The sequence below is a fragment of the Antennarius striatus genome, chromosome 5 (assembly GCF_040054535.1).
Source record: "Antennarius striatus isolate MH-2024 chromosome 5, ASM4005453v1, whole genome shotgun sequence".
In the NCBI taxonomy this organism is placed as follows: Eukaryota; Metazoa; Chordata; class Actinopteri; order Lophiiformes; family Antennariidae; genus Antennarius; species Antennarius striatus.
This window is the reverse complement of record NC_090780.1, coordinates 13,784,836-13,799,281: the sequence shown is the minus strand read 5'-3', so window position 1 is coordinate 13,799,281 and position 14,446 is coordinate 13,784,836. Positions and strand designations below refer to the sequence as shown.

At 41.3% G+C, this 14,446-nt stretch overlaps 1 protein-coding gene across 1 annotated transcript in view; it reads right to left on the bottom strand.

Annotated features, from left to right (window-relative positions):
- LOC137594825 (guanine nucleotide-binding protein G(i) subunit alpha-2-like) overlaps positions 1–13,499 on the bottom strand; it is a 52,319-nt gene extending 38,820 nt beyond the window's left edge. Inside the window, exon 1 of the mRNA XM_068314381.1 lies at positions 12,719–13,499. Coding sequence (XP_068170482.1) covers positions 12,719–12,836 — 118 coding nt within the window. The 5' untranslated portion in view covers positions 12,837–13,499. The remainder of the gene's footprint in view (positions 1–12,718) is intronic.
- Positions 13,500–14,446: the final 947 nt, after the last annotated feature.

Genomic DNA, 14,446 nt, shown 5'->3' with positions numbered 1-14,446 from the left:
AAATCCTTAATGTGAATGAGATCATCATATGCTCTACTTATTATTTTTCCTAACCTCCGGCTCACAAAATTTTTTTATAAAAACTGCACTGGAAATGGAGGGCACACAACACCCTCAAGCTGTTGGCACAGTCCCTGCAACTTGAGTTATTTAAGTAGAAGGCAATAAACTTATGAGACATCCAGAGCTTACATAAAGATATTATTTAGAGGTGGTCATACCAATAAATACACTGGCTAGGGTTAAAATTTATCAAGGATTTCCAGCACAAACTGTTCAGTTTATTTTAATAATTCTTGAGCTCTTATGAATATCTTTCCATTGATTTGCTACACGTGGCTTTTTTCTTAAACCAAACTTGAATGTGTTATTTGGTTAGTAGAAAAATTGTTTGACATTAGTGGTGAGATCATTTCAAGGAAACTAACCTTGTCTGAAAGCAACCAATAAACTAATTTCCTCTGGGAGGTTAGAAGCTCTTTATCTCAGAGTTATTGCATGCTAGAGCATTAGTAGTGTGTATGAACACAAACAAAAACACAGCCATCCGGGGTGCTTAGCCTTAGGACGGAGCTATTTTCACCACGAGTGGAACAAACACACATAACAGGCACTAGATGAACAGGCCTTTACTTCTGTGGTCATAAAGAAGCTGCAGGATGAGCCTTAGCCTTGCATGATTCATTCCACACACGCACACACACTTTTTATTAGGACAATGCACCAACTTACATTTATTGTGGACACTAATTCTAACCAGAACATCAGAAATTGTGTTTTCGAGCTGAGCTTTGGGCCTGAGACGGATTATGATTCTAAACAAGATGTTTATACCAGGAAAGATCTTCAGCAAAATCAAAAACGTACACACGCGCAAACACACAAATAGCAGCAACACCACCACCAGTAAAAGCCGCTCCCAGGCTGCCAACAGTCCAGCAGGTCTAACTAAAGCCTTCCTAGAGGACATAATCCCTTCAGTGAGTCTTTGAAAAAGCAGGTGTTACCCCATCAGCATTTCCTCCCCATGGCTATAAAACTCAAGTGATAAAGGATGACTACTTCTTTTACAGGACTCCAAGTTTAACTCACGTCTGCCATTAATACTCAGGTGTTGCTTGTGTGCAAGTTGTTCATGATGTTGATATCTGACACAAATGTCCTTCAAATGTCACATGGAACACATTTCATTAAATCACACTAAACTACACTGACAACAGCATCACTGCTGAGAATCAAGTTGCTGCCCTCTCTTGATTCTCCAGGTCATACATGTGAACGTCACAAATGGCATAACACTGTCAGTCATTTCACAATATGTTGTGTAAACCATCAGACCTGCTCAAGTAGACCACCAGCGCTTACTGAGACACCAGCGGTAGCTCTACAGTCAGCATTTTCAGGGAAGTCAGAGGCCTTGGCATGCGCTCTCACGTGTGTTTCATTGTCGTGTCCTGCTGCTTTAAGAGCTGCTTATTTTACAGGGTGGAAAAAACAACAGACACAAATCAAAGTACAAACATTTTATGACACTAAAATTCTTTCCAAAAATCTTTCTTGGCCTAAGGAATGTGGCCTGACAAACAATAATGCTGACAGAGCATTATGTGTACTGTAATTAAACATGAGCTAGAACCATCGCCAAGTACTACAATTAACACTCATCCAAACTCTCCCCAATGTAGGTAGCCAAACCGCTCACTATGGGCCAATTAATGTATTCAAGGAGCATGTGTCATTTTCATGCTGGGCTGCTTTCTGTGGACTCTGCCAGCTGCCAGTGAAATTCTCACCCTGACACATCAGTACTCTTAACACTGCCATCGGCTTCAGAGAAAAAAAAAAAACAGAAGGGGGTTGGGGGGGGGGGGTGGCCACTTTTTGTTTAATGAGTACACACTGTCAATTTTTTTTTTAAAAGTTGAACATCAGACTTGTTTGACGGTTTTAGAGTTGTGTGTTAACAGACCCTGGAAGTAGAGGGAGTCTACACCATGAGAATAAGAAGCTGATAACTGACACAGGATGGGTGTGCTGGTTTCCTCAACCAGCTGAACAAAACACATGCATTTACTTCTCTTTTACATGCATCAAATTGTAAAAGGAAGTGTTATGGGGGTGGGGGAGATGTTCTGTGACAGGAAATGACATCAATTCCATCTGCAGTGCAGTTGCCGATGATGAAAACTAAAAAAATAAAAGGACAGCTCTTGACATGCCAGCAAAAGAAAAACACAGCTGATTGGAGTGCAATCTCTATTCATGACAACCCATGATTTCATATTTTGTCTTTATAGCATGACAAACAATGATAAAATTTCAGGGTCTAAGAGGACCCAAAATAATCCCAACTTCTGCTTAATGTGTGTCACTTTAAATCATCATCAGTGAGAAAGAAGGCAGAGCTGGTTGGTTCTGGAAGGTGAACTGTGTTATTTTTGTTGTTTTAGGAAATTATTTGGAACAGGCTCCTACATTGCTAAAGCTCAAACATAATTTCTTGCCATTAATCAATTTCACAGAACCGACATGGGTCTTTGAAGATTAATTTTGATATTGAAATTGCTGAGGCCATTAAGCTGTAACTGTAGCAGCAGTAATCAGAAAACACACTCAGAGTGCATATAAGGTTGCACAACACTAAAAACGTCCAGTTCAGAGTGACAGCTGATCCAGAGTTCATTGCGTCTCACAACACATTCAGGATAAGATGCGTCTCTAAATCAGATGATCCTGTGTAAACACTTCATGAAATCTATTGAGATGATTCGGCGCATGGACAGCATGGCATCACAGATCAGTGTACTGCAGGGAAATGGAGCTATGAGATTAGGGCGGTTTTAATGAGCAGACAAATCGTTTCTGCTATTAATTTTCATGTTCTTAATGGGAAAAGACATTAAAAACTGCATGTTGTTTTACAGGCTACACTATGACATTTAACACAAAACAGACATTTTGTAAGTCACAAACAACTCTGCTCAACAAAAAACCCCTGGTGGCTTTATTTTTGACTGAGTATTTATGATACATCATGTTAATAGTGTTGGGACTCAATTTAAAAAAAAACAATTATTTTGAAGATTTACATTCATCTTCTTTTCCTTGTGTATCAATATTTGACATTTTACTCAAAAGAGATTTTGGTAGACATACGTAAGTTTAAGGGGCGGCACGGTGGCGCAGTGGGTAGCGCTGTCGCCTCACAACACAGCGGACCCGGGACTCTGTGCGGAGTTTGCATGCACTCCCTGTGTCTGCGTGGGTTCTCTCCGGGTTCTCCGGCTTCCTCCCACCTCCAAAAGCATGCGCTTCAGGTTTGTTTGGCCGGTCCAAAAATTGCCCGTAGGAGTGAGTATGTGTGTATGGTTGTCTTTGTGTGTGGCTCCGTGGTGCACTGGCGTCGTGGCCGGAGTGTCCCCCGCATCATGCCCTATGCCACCTGAGTTAGGCTCCAGCTCCCCGTGACCCGCTGCGGCAGATGAAGCGGCAGAAGGTGAATGAATGAACGTAAGTTTAAACTTGCAATTCATGTTATTTAATTAGCTATCGAACTTTCAATGCCCATTGTGTTCTCAGACCTGTCATCTGGTCTAATGTGGGTTAGCTACACTAGGATAAACTCTAACAATAGCTCTGGTGTCTGTGCTTGCAATATGTTCAGCACTTAGATGCACTGTAGAGGTGCCCCTGAGCAAAGCGCCGTCCCCCTTACAAGTTGCTCATTTGGGTACACCACGAAGGAGCTGCCCACCACTCTACCTCCCCCTGCATGAGTGGTTATGTGTTCAGGGCCTGTACAGACATACCACTGTACACTGGTATGTGATTTAGTGTGAAAATAAACTCAATTAAATGCACACATTTCCTACGATGTTTCTCTGTAAAAACTAAATTCATTGCCATTGACATCTACAGGTATAAACACCACCTTGATTCCAATTGTTCACTGTCATGTCAATGATTTTCTTTTGAGGGGGTGCAGCGGGAGGGGCAAATAAAAATCATATTTTTATCAAATGTAGATCTTTTACTTATATGTTCGTAAATTATTATTTTATCATTACCCCTTTCTCGATGTTGTCTTATTGAAAGAAACCTATTGTGCTGCTTGACAGCTTCTCACAAAAAGTTTTTTTGTTTAATACTGGTGTCTTTGGTGAAACTAGCCTATGTTGTATTGCCAATAACTAAAGAAGAGAAAAAGGTAGCAGCAAACCGTTTTCCTAACAAAAGAGTGTTTACGCTTACGATCGTTTGTGTTCACACAGCCATGCAACACAATACTCTGTGGGTTTTGAAAGATCATTAAAAATGTTCTCTGCTCTGAAAACAGCTGGCAGTGAAAGAGTCAACCTAATCTGTAAAAATGTACTTAAGACCCACCCATGAAGTTTGTGTAAAACATCTGTCCAGTTGATGTGACAGTCATACAACAACCTTTCAGTTACAGTCCTGAACGTGTCACTGTTAAGCCATTATCTCCCTGAACCACCTGAGGGAAATAACACCCTCACAAAAGTATGACATCTAGCCCATCCACTCAGTCGGTGTTCTTTCACAGCAGCAAACAGGTTCTCAGTAAAAAAAAACAGACAAAAGATCAAACATCATATTTTGAAAAATACAACAGTGATGCATCCATCAGTGAGTAACTGCCTGCCTTTTCTTCCACCATGTAAAAAACATCTGAACAGCAGCTATTCTAGCGGAGTGATGAAAAGGCAAAGGACGAAGCCAGAACCGCCTCACAGACAGCGGTGATGTCTGGTCAAGTGAAGCCACCCTGCAGTTCACCAAAGTGCCCAGTTCTTTACTTGGTTACACGTGAACTGTGGCTTTCATTTTGTACATAAGCTTTTTTTTTGGGGGGGGGGGGGTGTTTTTACTGATTGTGTTACAAATCAAACAGTTTCTTTATTCCCCATGTGCGCCACTTTCTCAACAAGAAGTCCTGGTTAAAAAATCCACAAGACTAATAGCCCAATGGAGAAATTAAGATATTTTCATTTGGAAAAGACCATACGAGTTTAAGTGTCCTTAAGCTGGTTTCTTTCAGAAAATTGACAGGATGAGAACGGAGGGATGAGATTGGGAAGTGCAATGAGCTCATTTCCTATAATTGCAAGAAGTAGGGAGAGTACTAGGGGGGAGGGGAAGTAATGGTTTGCTGTATTGTAATGACACGGTCAGACAAAGCAGGCCCCTTCCCTCTTTAGGCACATGTAAATGTAGCCAACATCAAGAGAGGACCTCTCTGGCATTTCTGGGGATGCTGTGGGGTGAGGACAGGGGAGCAACTTGGAGGGTCAAATATATTTTTTAGTTTAATGTCAAGTTATGGTTAAAACTGGAACACTTTGTCTGGCCTGTGGCAACATAACAAAGACACAGCAACTTACTGACGTGGAGGAGTATCCCAAATTAAAAAAGGTTGTCTGAGTTCTGCTGCCATTACAGGACACTAGAGGAAAATGCAACCATTTTTGAGATTTGTATAAAAATAAATAATTTTTTTTTTTAAAACAAACAAGAAAAAAATCCATAAGATGCTCCTCGGCTGCATGTCTTTCCACAAACAATGAACCAGCTACCAGGATGGGGCAGCATTAAGAATTTCCAGGGAATTTAGAAATCCTAAAGATTTGCAAGATTGCCCAAAAATACATTCCTCTTTTTATTGAACAGATACTCTGGTGTTTTGAGGTGATGTATTTGGCAACGCAGACCGACTCCCAAGAGATCAAACCAGTCAAATTCCCTCTCTAAAACCAAAACTAGAAAGAGGAGGATGCAGGAATTGGTGTTGAAAGAAAAACACCTGGAGTATGGGAAGTAATGACAAGCTTTATAATTACTAGGAAATTATAAATAAAATTAATAAAATAAAGCAATAAAATTAAAGAATTTCAGTCATTGCAGTGCAGCAGAAATCAATTTTGTTAAGACTCAATACTTCTGCACATATTTAAATGCTACTAATGCGGAGTTCGCATACTCTCCCCGTGTCTGTGTGGGTTCTCTCCGGGTTCACCGGCTTCCTCCCACCTCCAAAAGCATGCATGCTTCAGGTTGATTGGCCGGTCCCAAATTGCCCGTAGGAGTGAGTGTGTGTGTGAGAGTGGTTGTACATCTTTGTGTGTGGCTCCGCGTTGCACTGGCGTCGTGCCCGGAGTGTCCCCCGCCTCACGCCCTATGCCACTGGGATGGGCTCCAGCTCCCCGTGACCCGCTGCAGCGGATGTAGCGGTGGTAACATAAAAATGACTGACTGATGACTAAAGTGGCAAAGAGCCCTGGCCAAATGACTGGTAGCAACAATAATGAAAATCAAAATTATGAAAATACAAAGTGAAAAATATTACAAATGATGGCATTTGTTTGGAATTTTAGTTTTTTAAAACAATTTAATAAGTTCGCAAAGGGAGAACACCCAGAGGAAACGGTTCAGTATAGTCGATGCTTTCAGGAATTTCTTTGTGCCCGTTTTCACAGTAATGGGCGCTAAAAAAATTACACCTTTAAATGGTTGTATTTTCAAGCCCCCAAAAGGCTGTTGATGTGTAAATGAGCTCTTAACCACAACTAGCTTAATGTTCAGAGTAAACCTGTTGTTGTATAAATGGCCCAGAGGAAAACAAGAATGTCACAACTTGCAACAAACGTACATGCGTCGAGCTACACTCATGTTTTAATGAGTACTTTAATTTAAATATTTTGTGTCATTTAGGCAAGCTCAACATCACCGAACCCTATTGTATGTTATTTCTTACATCCGTCTATCTCGTATTGAGACAGCGATGTATTTTACAGCAGTACCTATATCTGTGCTAGGCTGTCAGGAGACCTACATGCTGCACAATGTACTTCCCCTTCCCTCACACACTAATTGCACTAATGCACAGAGAATTAGTTGTGATTCTCACACACCTCGGGAGACTCGACTGTGTGACTGGACCATTACTGAACTGCAACGGTAATGCAGGTATGCAGGGAAAGAGGAGATGTGGGTAAAGATGGTGGAAGAGGATTTTCTGAACTATCAGTATTTTCCAGAGCACGGAGGATGAAACAGCACTGTCCCTCTGGACTCTCACTGAGACACACAGTCTGCAGGAGTGGGTTAGGGTTATCATCGGAGCGCTCTCTGTAATTGCAAGAGATTCAGTCCTTTCACAAAAACACTCACACACACACACACACCTACTATCATGTGCGTCATATGGCTAATTGGGCAGCACCGCAGACTGTTGAGCAAACAGTCAGGTCACCCAAATACATAGGGCAGCAGCTCTTACAATCAATCTCAGACAATTGGCATTTTTAGCCAATAGTGCTTGTTGGAAGTCCCAGAGCACAGCTGCTGGGTAGCTGGTGTTCACATGAGATTTCTGAGAGATTTCTTAGGGAGCTGTGAAAGAGTTGCTACCAGAGCAGACACCACAGAGCAACAGAGGTCAGCCCGACTTGCTTTCGCCAGAGAAAACCAGGTTCTCTATAATCATCCAGCTGTAATTATACCTGATATCCACAAGAACTCAGACACTGACTTTAGTAAGGAGACGCTCTGCGCGGCACCGACCACATGAGCTGACTGGCATGACAATACGTCACACTGTGTTGTCATCAAACATGATTATTGACAGTAAATGGAGGATTTGTGTTTTGCGCTACAAAATGTTTCTCAAGCACAATAATTTCAAGTCAACACAAAATAGCTGTGACTCAAAAATATTAGTTATTGTAATTCTTCAATGATTTGACAAATACTGAAACCTAATTTACAACGTTTAAGCAACATTTTCTTCTTCTGTATGTTTCTGATCATAAATCGTTAACCTGAAGAGGAAATGGAGAAGGTATTGGGAGCAGTTCAAGCAAAAATGTGAAGATTCTTTAATCACCATTTGGTAGAAACACATCAGAATAAGACAGAAGCTTAAACCCACATCCTGTTTAATCACAAGATCACAGCAGCTACAGCTCAGGTTTCCCAGTTCAACTCTGTCTTAGGCCCCGTCCACACGATGACAGATTTTTTGAAAATGCAAATTATCTGTTGCGTTTACGCCTTCCGTCCACACAACAACGCAGATATCCGGAGCAAAAACGCAACTTTTTAAAAACGCTGGCCGAGGTGGATTTTTTTTTAGAACGCTGGGTCTGTGTTGTCGTGTGGACGGCGTATCCCTGTGACTTTTTAAAAACGTTGACGTCTTGCCTGCGATGAAAACCGCTGTGACATCATATTTGTGGGCCCGTGTGTTGTGACAACAAAACACGGAGGATTCCTATTGAATAAAATTTGACTCAGTACTGCCACCACATGGTTTTGGCATGCTTATAGCCGTGTTCGAAAACGCACTGGTGCGTTTACGTGTGGACGGAGATTTTTTTAAAAAACGCCGTCGTGTGGACACGAATCATTTTCGATGCGTTTTTAAAAAGTTGCGTTTTTTTAAAAATCCGTCATCGTGTGGACGGGGCCTTAGTCTTAATCTACCAAACGGCAGCAGTGGCTAGGTTTGTCGATAGTGGCCTTGGCTCTCTGATCAACACCCTCTCTCTGGTGCTAAACTTAAAAAGTTAAGTAATCGAGCGTTAAGGGAAATGAAGGCAATAGGAGGAAACTGCTTCCAAGAGCTGATGGTGGTGAAAAAAAGAAGTGAGCTAAACCCAAAACAGATCCGTGATCGTAATCTCAACTTCTTTCATGTATCCCAGTCAAATAATGGGGTGTGTGAATTACATTCCTGTCTTACTTTTAAAAAGAGTATGAGAAGCTTATCCACCATTCATCAGGAGTTTACTGGTGTTGTGGTTAAACCTGTGTACTTGGTCTGTGAACACTAACTGCAAGAGATAACAGACTTCCACAAAGATCCATTTTTGATTGGAGTGGACTGGCTCTGATTTCACAATGAGCTTCTTAACTCTGGAAATTAATGCAACTCTAGTGAGATCCAATCACAAGTGGACAACTTGGGGTACATCGGTTCACACTTCAGCTACTTTTTACATGTATAGAAATACTCTTGTATATGGTACTTCATCATTTTCACTACTGCTTAGAAATATGTAATATCTGATATTGATTCTTTTGTCAAACTCATGATAGCCACATGATGGTTCACTGGAGATCATTTCCTCACTTTGTGACCAGGGCTTAAGCAAAGTACACAAAATAAAAAGAGAACAAAAAACAATAACTAATGGGAACGAGCATCCTAACCAAGCAGAGGTACAAAACAGGAAGCGACTCTACTGGTTTCAAGTCATGTGCTCCCCCTCCACCCGCTTGCCTCTAGTTCCAGAATAAAGAACAGTGTAATGAATTTCAAACTTCCTCTCACCTCATACAGCTGTTATATACATCGCTCTTAGTCTGAAAACATCAACAGCACATTTCCAAAACTATGAGCTATGTCATGTGGCTGGAGCTCTGATCTGAAGTTGATTATTTGATGCCTTGATCATGAACAATGTCAGCTGCAGGCTAAACTGAGTCGGCCCTTCTTTGTTACGTGAGGTGGTACAGCAGCGACCACCAGGAGCTCTGGAACGAACCGCCTGCAACACGTACCGCCGCGCACGCCTGTGTATCATGGCATAAATGAACACTAACCTTCATGGAAATGAATAACAGTGGTTCATACACACAAACACACAGTGTGGTAGTGGGTACTGTATTCCACAACATGTGCTCTGCAATGGCAACAATGGAAACAATTTTCAGCTGAAAATCAGCCATGTTGGTGGTGGGGTGGGGGCTTGTTGTGTAAAGGAAAAACTATTATGTGTATTACATTACCATACTCCAGCTTACAGAGAACAGGACAGTAGATTTGATTTTGTGCACAGTAAGTTGTAGAATAATGATGACAGTAACAACAGGAGAAAATATACAAACAAAATGTGTTTGTAGGATAGAGAAGCACAAACACCAAAAACACATCTACTACACACACTCAATGTTCTTTAGTATTTGTGCATGGATTTAATGGAATATTCTTGATAATGTTTCTTTAGCCTGTTTGGGGAAGGAAATTAACTGTGGATTGTTGGTGTTATGATGCTATAAGAGTGATTAACGTCACTCAGTTGAACTGTTTGATGCCAATCAAAGTACAGTAAACCCTTTATTTTGCAATCATAAAGACTAACACTCATCTCTCTAATGAACTGTGATACATTTTCATCTTTTATTATCATCTACATTTTAATGTGTTCTCCGTATGCTTGTCTTCCCTCAGCAGTATTTTAACCTTTTCTTCCCCCAATACAAAACCTGCTTTCCAATGGGTAGTCAAAACAACAAAACTGACCAGTAAATTATCACATCAAACTGTCTTTATTTCAGGGAAAAAAGCAGTTTGTATTACCTACACTCTGGTAGTTTCTCTGTTAGCTGGGTCGCCATATTGCAAGAAATTGAAGGGGTGAATTCCAGCAGGAATGGATTCACTATAGATGAATGCATCGCTGGAAGATAGACCAATGGCTGCCGAGGTCACTTCATTCTAGAATCATCTCATTTGGTCAGTCGAGTTATTTCATGTCAAAAATTGTATGAGTGATTAAAAAAACATTTATGAGCCCTACACCTTCTGTGTAGTTAACTAAAGAATAGGGAAAATCAGATCACAGAGTAAGGTGGCAATTAAAAAATATCTTTTGTGGACTCAGGAGATTTCAAGTCTATCAGTGACCAAATTTCTGAATGGATGTTTCCGGTCAATGACAGTGTCAGACTCAAGGGCGTGAAAATCCTCTATTTTAAGAATCCAGTCATCTTTAAACACAACTGACAAGACTAAACCTAACCTAGTGTTGTTTGGTCAAACAGTAGTTAGCATAAACATTACAGTACATACTGGATTTTTTTGTTAACATGAAGTTTTAAAACGCCAATTTAAATCTTCACTAGCTTCTCCAGGGATGACAGTGATTGAGATGATCAAACTGATTTTAGCTATGACTTAATGGTCAAGCATCCTTTATTCAATGGATTACAGGATTATTTTTGCATGCAATGATTTTTAACACAAATTTGTGAACCCATTGGTTCAAATTCAGATGTCTCCTGTAATTCCTCTCAGCCCACACGCTCTGCAACAGATGCTAGTATGTAATTACCCTTCCAACCAATCTCTTCTCCAAACACACTGGAGAAAAATACAGGATATGTTCCCAATCCATGTCAGCATAATTTTCTACTCCATCTGAGGAAAGAGGATAAATCAATTAAGTGATTAAGACTACTATAAAATGGTCCTGCTGTATTGAGCTTCTACATAGCCACATCAATCCAAAAAGGTGCAGCGGAAAGAACGAGTGCAGATTTGAGTGGAGCCAATTTGCTTTCATCAACAAACACGTTTGTTGATGTTTACTAAAAGGCCCAAAACTGAAAATCTCTCAGATTATGTGCTGCTCTTAAACTGATTGAAGCTTCACCACATCATATACAGTATTAGTACACAACTTATTTTAGTCAGGTATTTTTCCACAGTGAAGAAAAATCTAAAAACAACAATGTCCTCTCAAAAGAATTTATAAATCCAAACTCTCTTCTGTTTCAAATTGAGCCAACTTTTCACTGCATTTAAACGGTTTATTTGTTTAAATGTAGGCAAGGTTTTAGGATAGTACTCAAAATGCAGGGGTTGATCATGGTTGAAAGATTTTTTTTACATAGCCTGGATTCCCATGTCAAGCCATCCCATGTATATAGAAAGACATGGAGATTGTGGAGAAAATGACAAACGCAGGAATGCCACAGTTGGGGCAACATAACTGGGATTTGTGCCTCTAATATCCCTCTGGAGTTTTGGACCGGCCAACAATTAACCTTGGCGAAAAACTCCACTGGAAACCCGATGGGTTAGTTGAGTTAGCTGCAAAACATCCTCCACAGGAGCCACCCAGAATGGGTCACCAGCCCACAGGATGACATCATGTGGAGGCTGTGACAGTCTATGTGGGGGGAGATTACTGTTGCAATCATATGCCGATGGGAGTCACACCAATTACTGATTGTGTAAAATGTTGTATCCTCCAATTGTGACACATGCTGGTTATGTTTGTGTGATCTTTTTTTACTTTAAGAGGGAGAACCAGCTCCAGGCAGCAGTGGAAACAATCAGGAGTCTTGTTCACGCTGAGTTCAAACAGCAGCATAATTAATCAGAAGCTCCCGAATCTGACCCCTGACCTCTGTCCTGGTGGGAGGAAACGACTCCAAACTTATGGCTGTCTCATCAAACAAACAAATACACCCTGCTCCCATCTGAAGGTACTGTATTGCTATCTTTGTTGGTCAGGGGCATTAATTCCGGAGTGTTTCAGCTACAAACTTTCCCAAAGATTTTGATGTTTACATTCACGCAGAGCCCAGAATGAAGGCAAATTACGCGCAGACGTGCTGCGTTTTCACACGTGGACTTTGACGGAGGCAGGTCAAAAAATAATTTAACAGTAATGTCTGCGACCTTTGTCCACGAAGAGTCAACTCAGCACGAACGATTCCACGAGGAATGAATATCTAGTTGTTTTTTTTTAACACCCCAAGATATGCTACTATTAGCAAAAAAAAACGTTAGCTCCATGCTTCATAGACGCGCAGACTTTCCGCATGGCGCACACGCTTGTCGTGTTTGTATTGCGCACAGTTGCAAAACTCGTATGTAATAATTGAGACGCAGTGAAGCTACACTCACCCAGCAGCAGCAGCTTGACTTCCCTCGCCGCTTTCTCTCCATCTTCCCTCAGGTTTTTATCAATCATTTTGGACCTCTCGGCCGCGGCTTTATCTTCCTGACTGACTGTACACCCCATGGTTCCCAGTGCTCGCTTCAGGACTGCTGCTTAGTGGGGAAACGACACCTGGGAAAAAATTGGAATAACGGGCGAGTCCGAAAAAACCCTCTTGGGTCACAAAAGACGGGTCGAAGTTGAACGAGTCTACTTCACTTTTTTTTTATTAATGAGTGACGACAAACGTCCGCGAGAGGTCATAAAAATCAAACCTTTTCTCTACGCTACGGCAACTTGGATTTTGTGGTTCAACTTAGGAAATTCCACCACAAACACGTTAGTTGTTCAGTCAGTCATTGGTGATTTTCTACGACTGGTGAAGTTGTCCAGCGACGGAAGAGAGAAATTACAACTGCTTTTCGGTAGACTTTTCGCTAATTCGGTAGTCCCTTTAGCAAACCATGAAAGCAGGTTGAAAAGACGAAAACGAACCACAAAGTTAGCAAAAAAAAAAAAGTATTCCAACAGATGAAGAACGAGCACAGATTCCTGCTGACTGACAGGTTTCCGAGCACACACCAACCACGGTTCTGAGGATACGTATCTCCGCTGCTTTATATCTTTTTTTGCTTTAGTCTCGAGTCCCTTGACGCATAATTTCACGCGTTGAGATTTATCACGTTTGAAGCCACACCCGTCGCCGCCGAGAAGTTCCTCTGTTCGACAAACAGCGAGACAGAGTCGTCACCTCCCAACTCTCACAGCAGCAGGGCCAGCCTTCAGCTGAGAGGAACGCCCACTCCAAGTGCTTCATGGGAAATGTAGTCAGCGTTTCCTTGGGCGCAGTCTACGCGATTTTACCAGTTCGAGTTCTTTTAAGTGTGTGTGTGTGTGCGTGCGTGCCTGCGTGCGTGTGTGTGTGTGTGTGTGTTTGTGTGTGTGTTTTAATAAAGTCGTTTATATTAATACACAATGGTGATATTTTTGGTACAGTATTTTTAAAATAGCCTATTAACATTTCTGACCAATACATACAGTAAAATATAAATAGTCCATGTCTTGAGATAGATTGACTTTTATCACTTTCAAAATGACACAATTTAATCTTTTTTTAGCTATTGATCACGAGATGGTTGTAAAATGTTATTTATGATAATATGTAATTCATCTTCTTTTCCTTTTGGCTTTTCCCTTCAGGGGTCTCCACAGTGAATCAGTTGCCTCATCTAACCCTGTCTTCTGCGTCCTCTTCTCTCACACCAACTACCTTCATGTCCTCTTTCACTACATCCATAAACCTCCTCTTTGGTCTTCCTCTAGGCCTCCTGCCTGGTAGTTCAAAACTCAGCATCCTTCTACCAATATATTCACTATCTCTCCTCTTGACATGTCCAAACCATCTCAGTCTGGCCTCTCTGACTTTATCTCCAAAACCTCTAACATGTGCTGTCCCTCTGATGTACTCATTCCTGATCCTATCCTTCCTGGTCACTCCCAGAGAGAACCTCAGCATCTTCATCTCTGCTACCTCCAGCTCTGTCTCCTGTCTTTTCCTCAGTGACACAGTCTCTAAACCAAACAACATCACTGGTCTCACCACAGTTTTGTACACCTTTCCTTTCATTTTAGCTGAAACTCTTCTATCACACATCACACCTGACACTTTTGTCCACCCGTTCCATCCTGCCTGT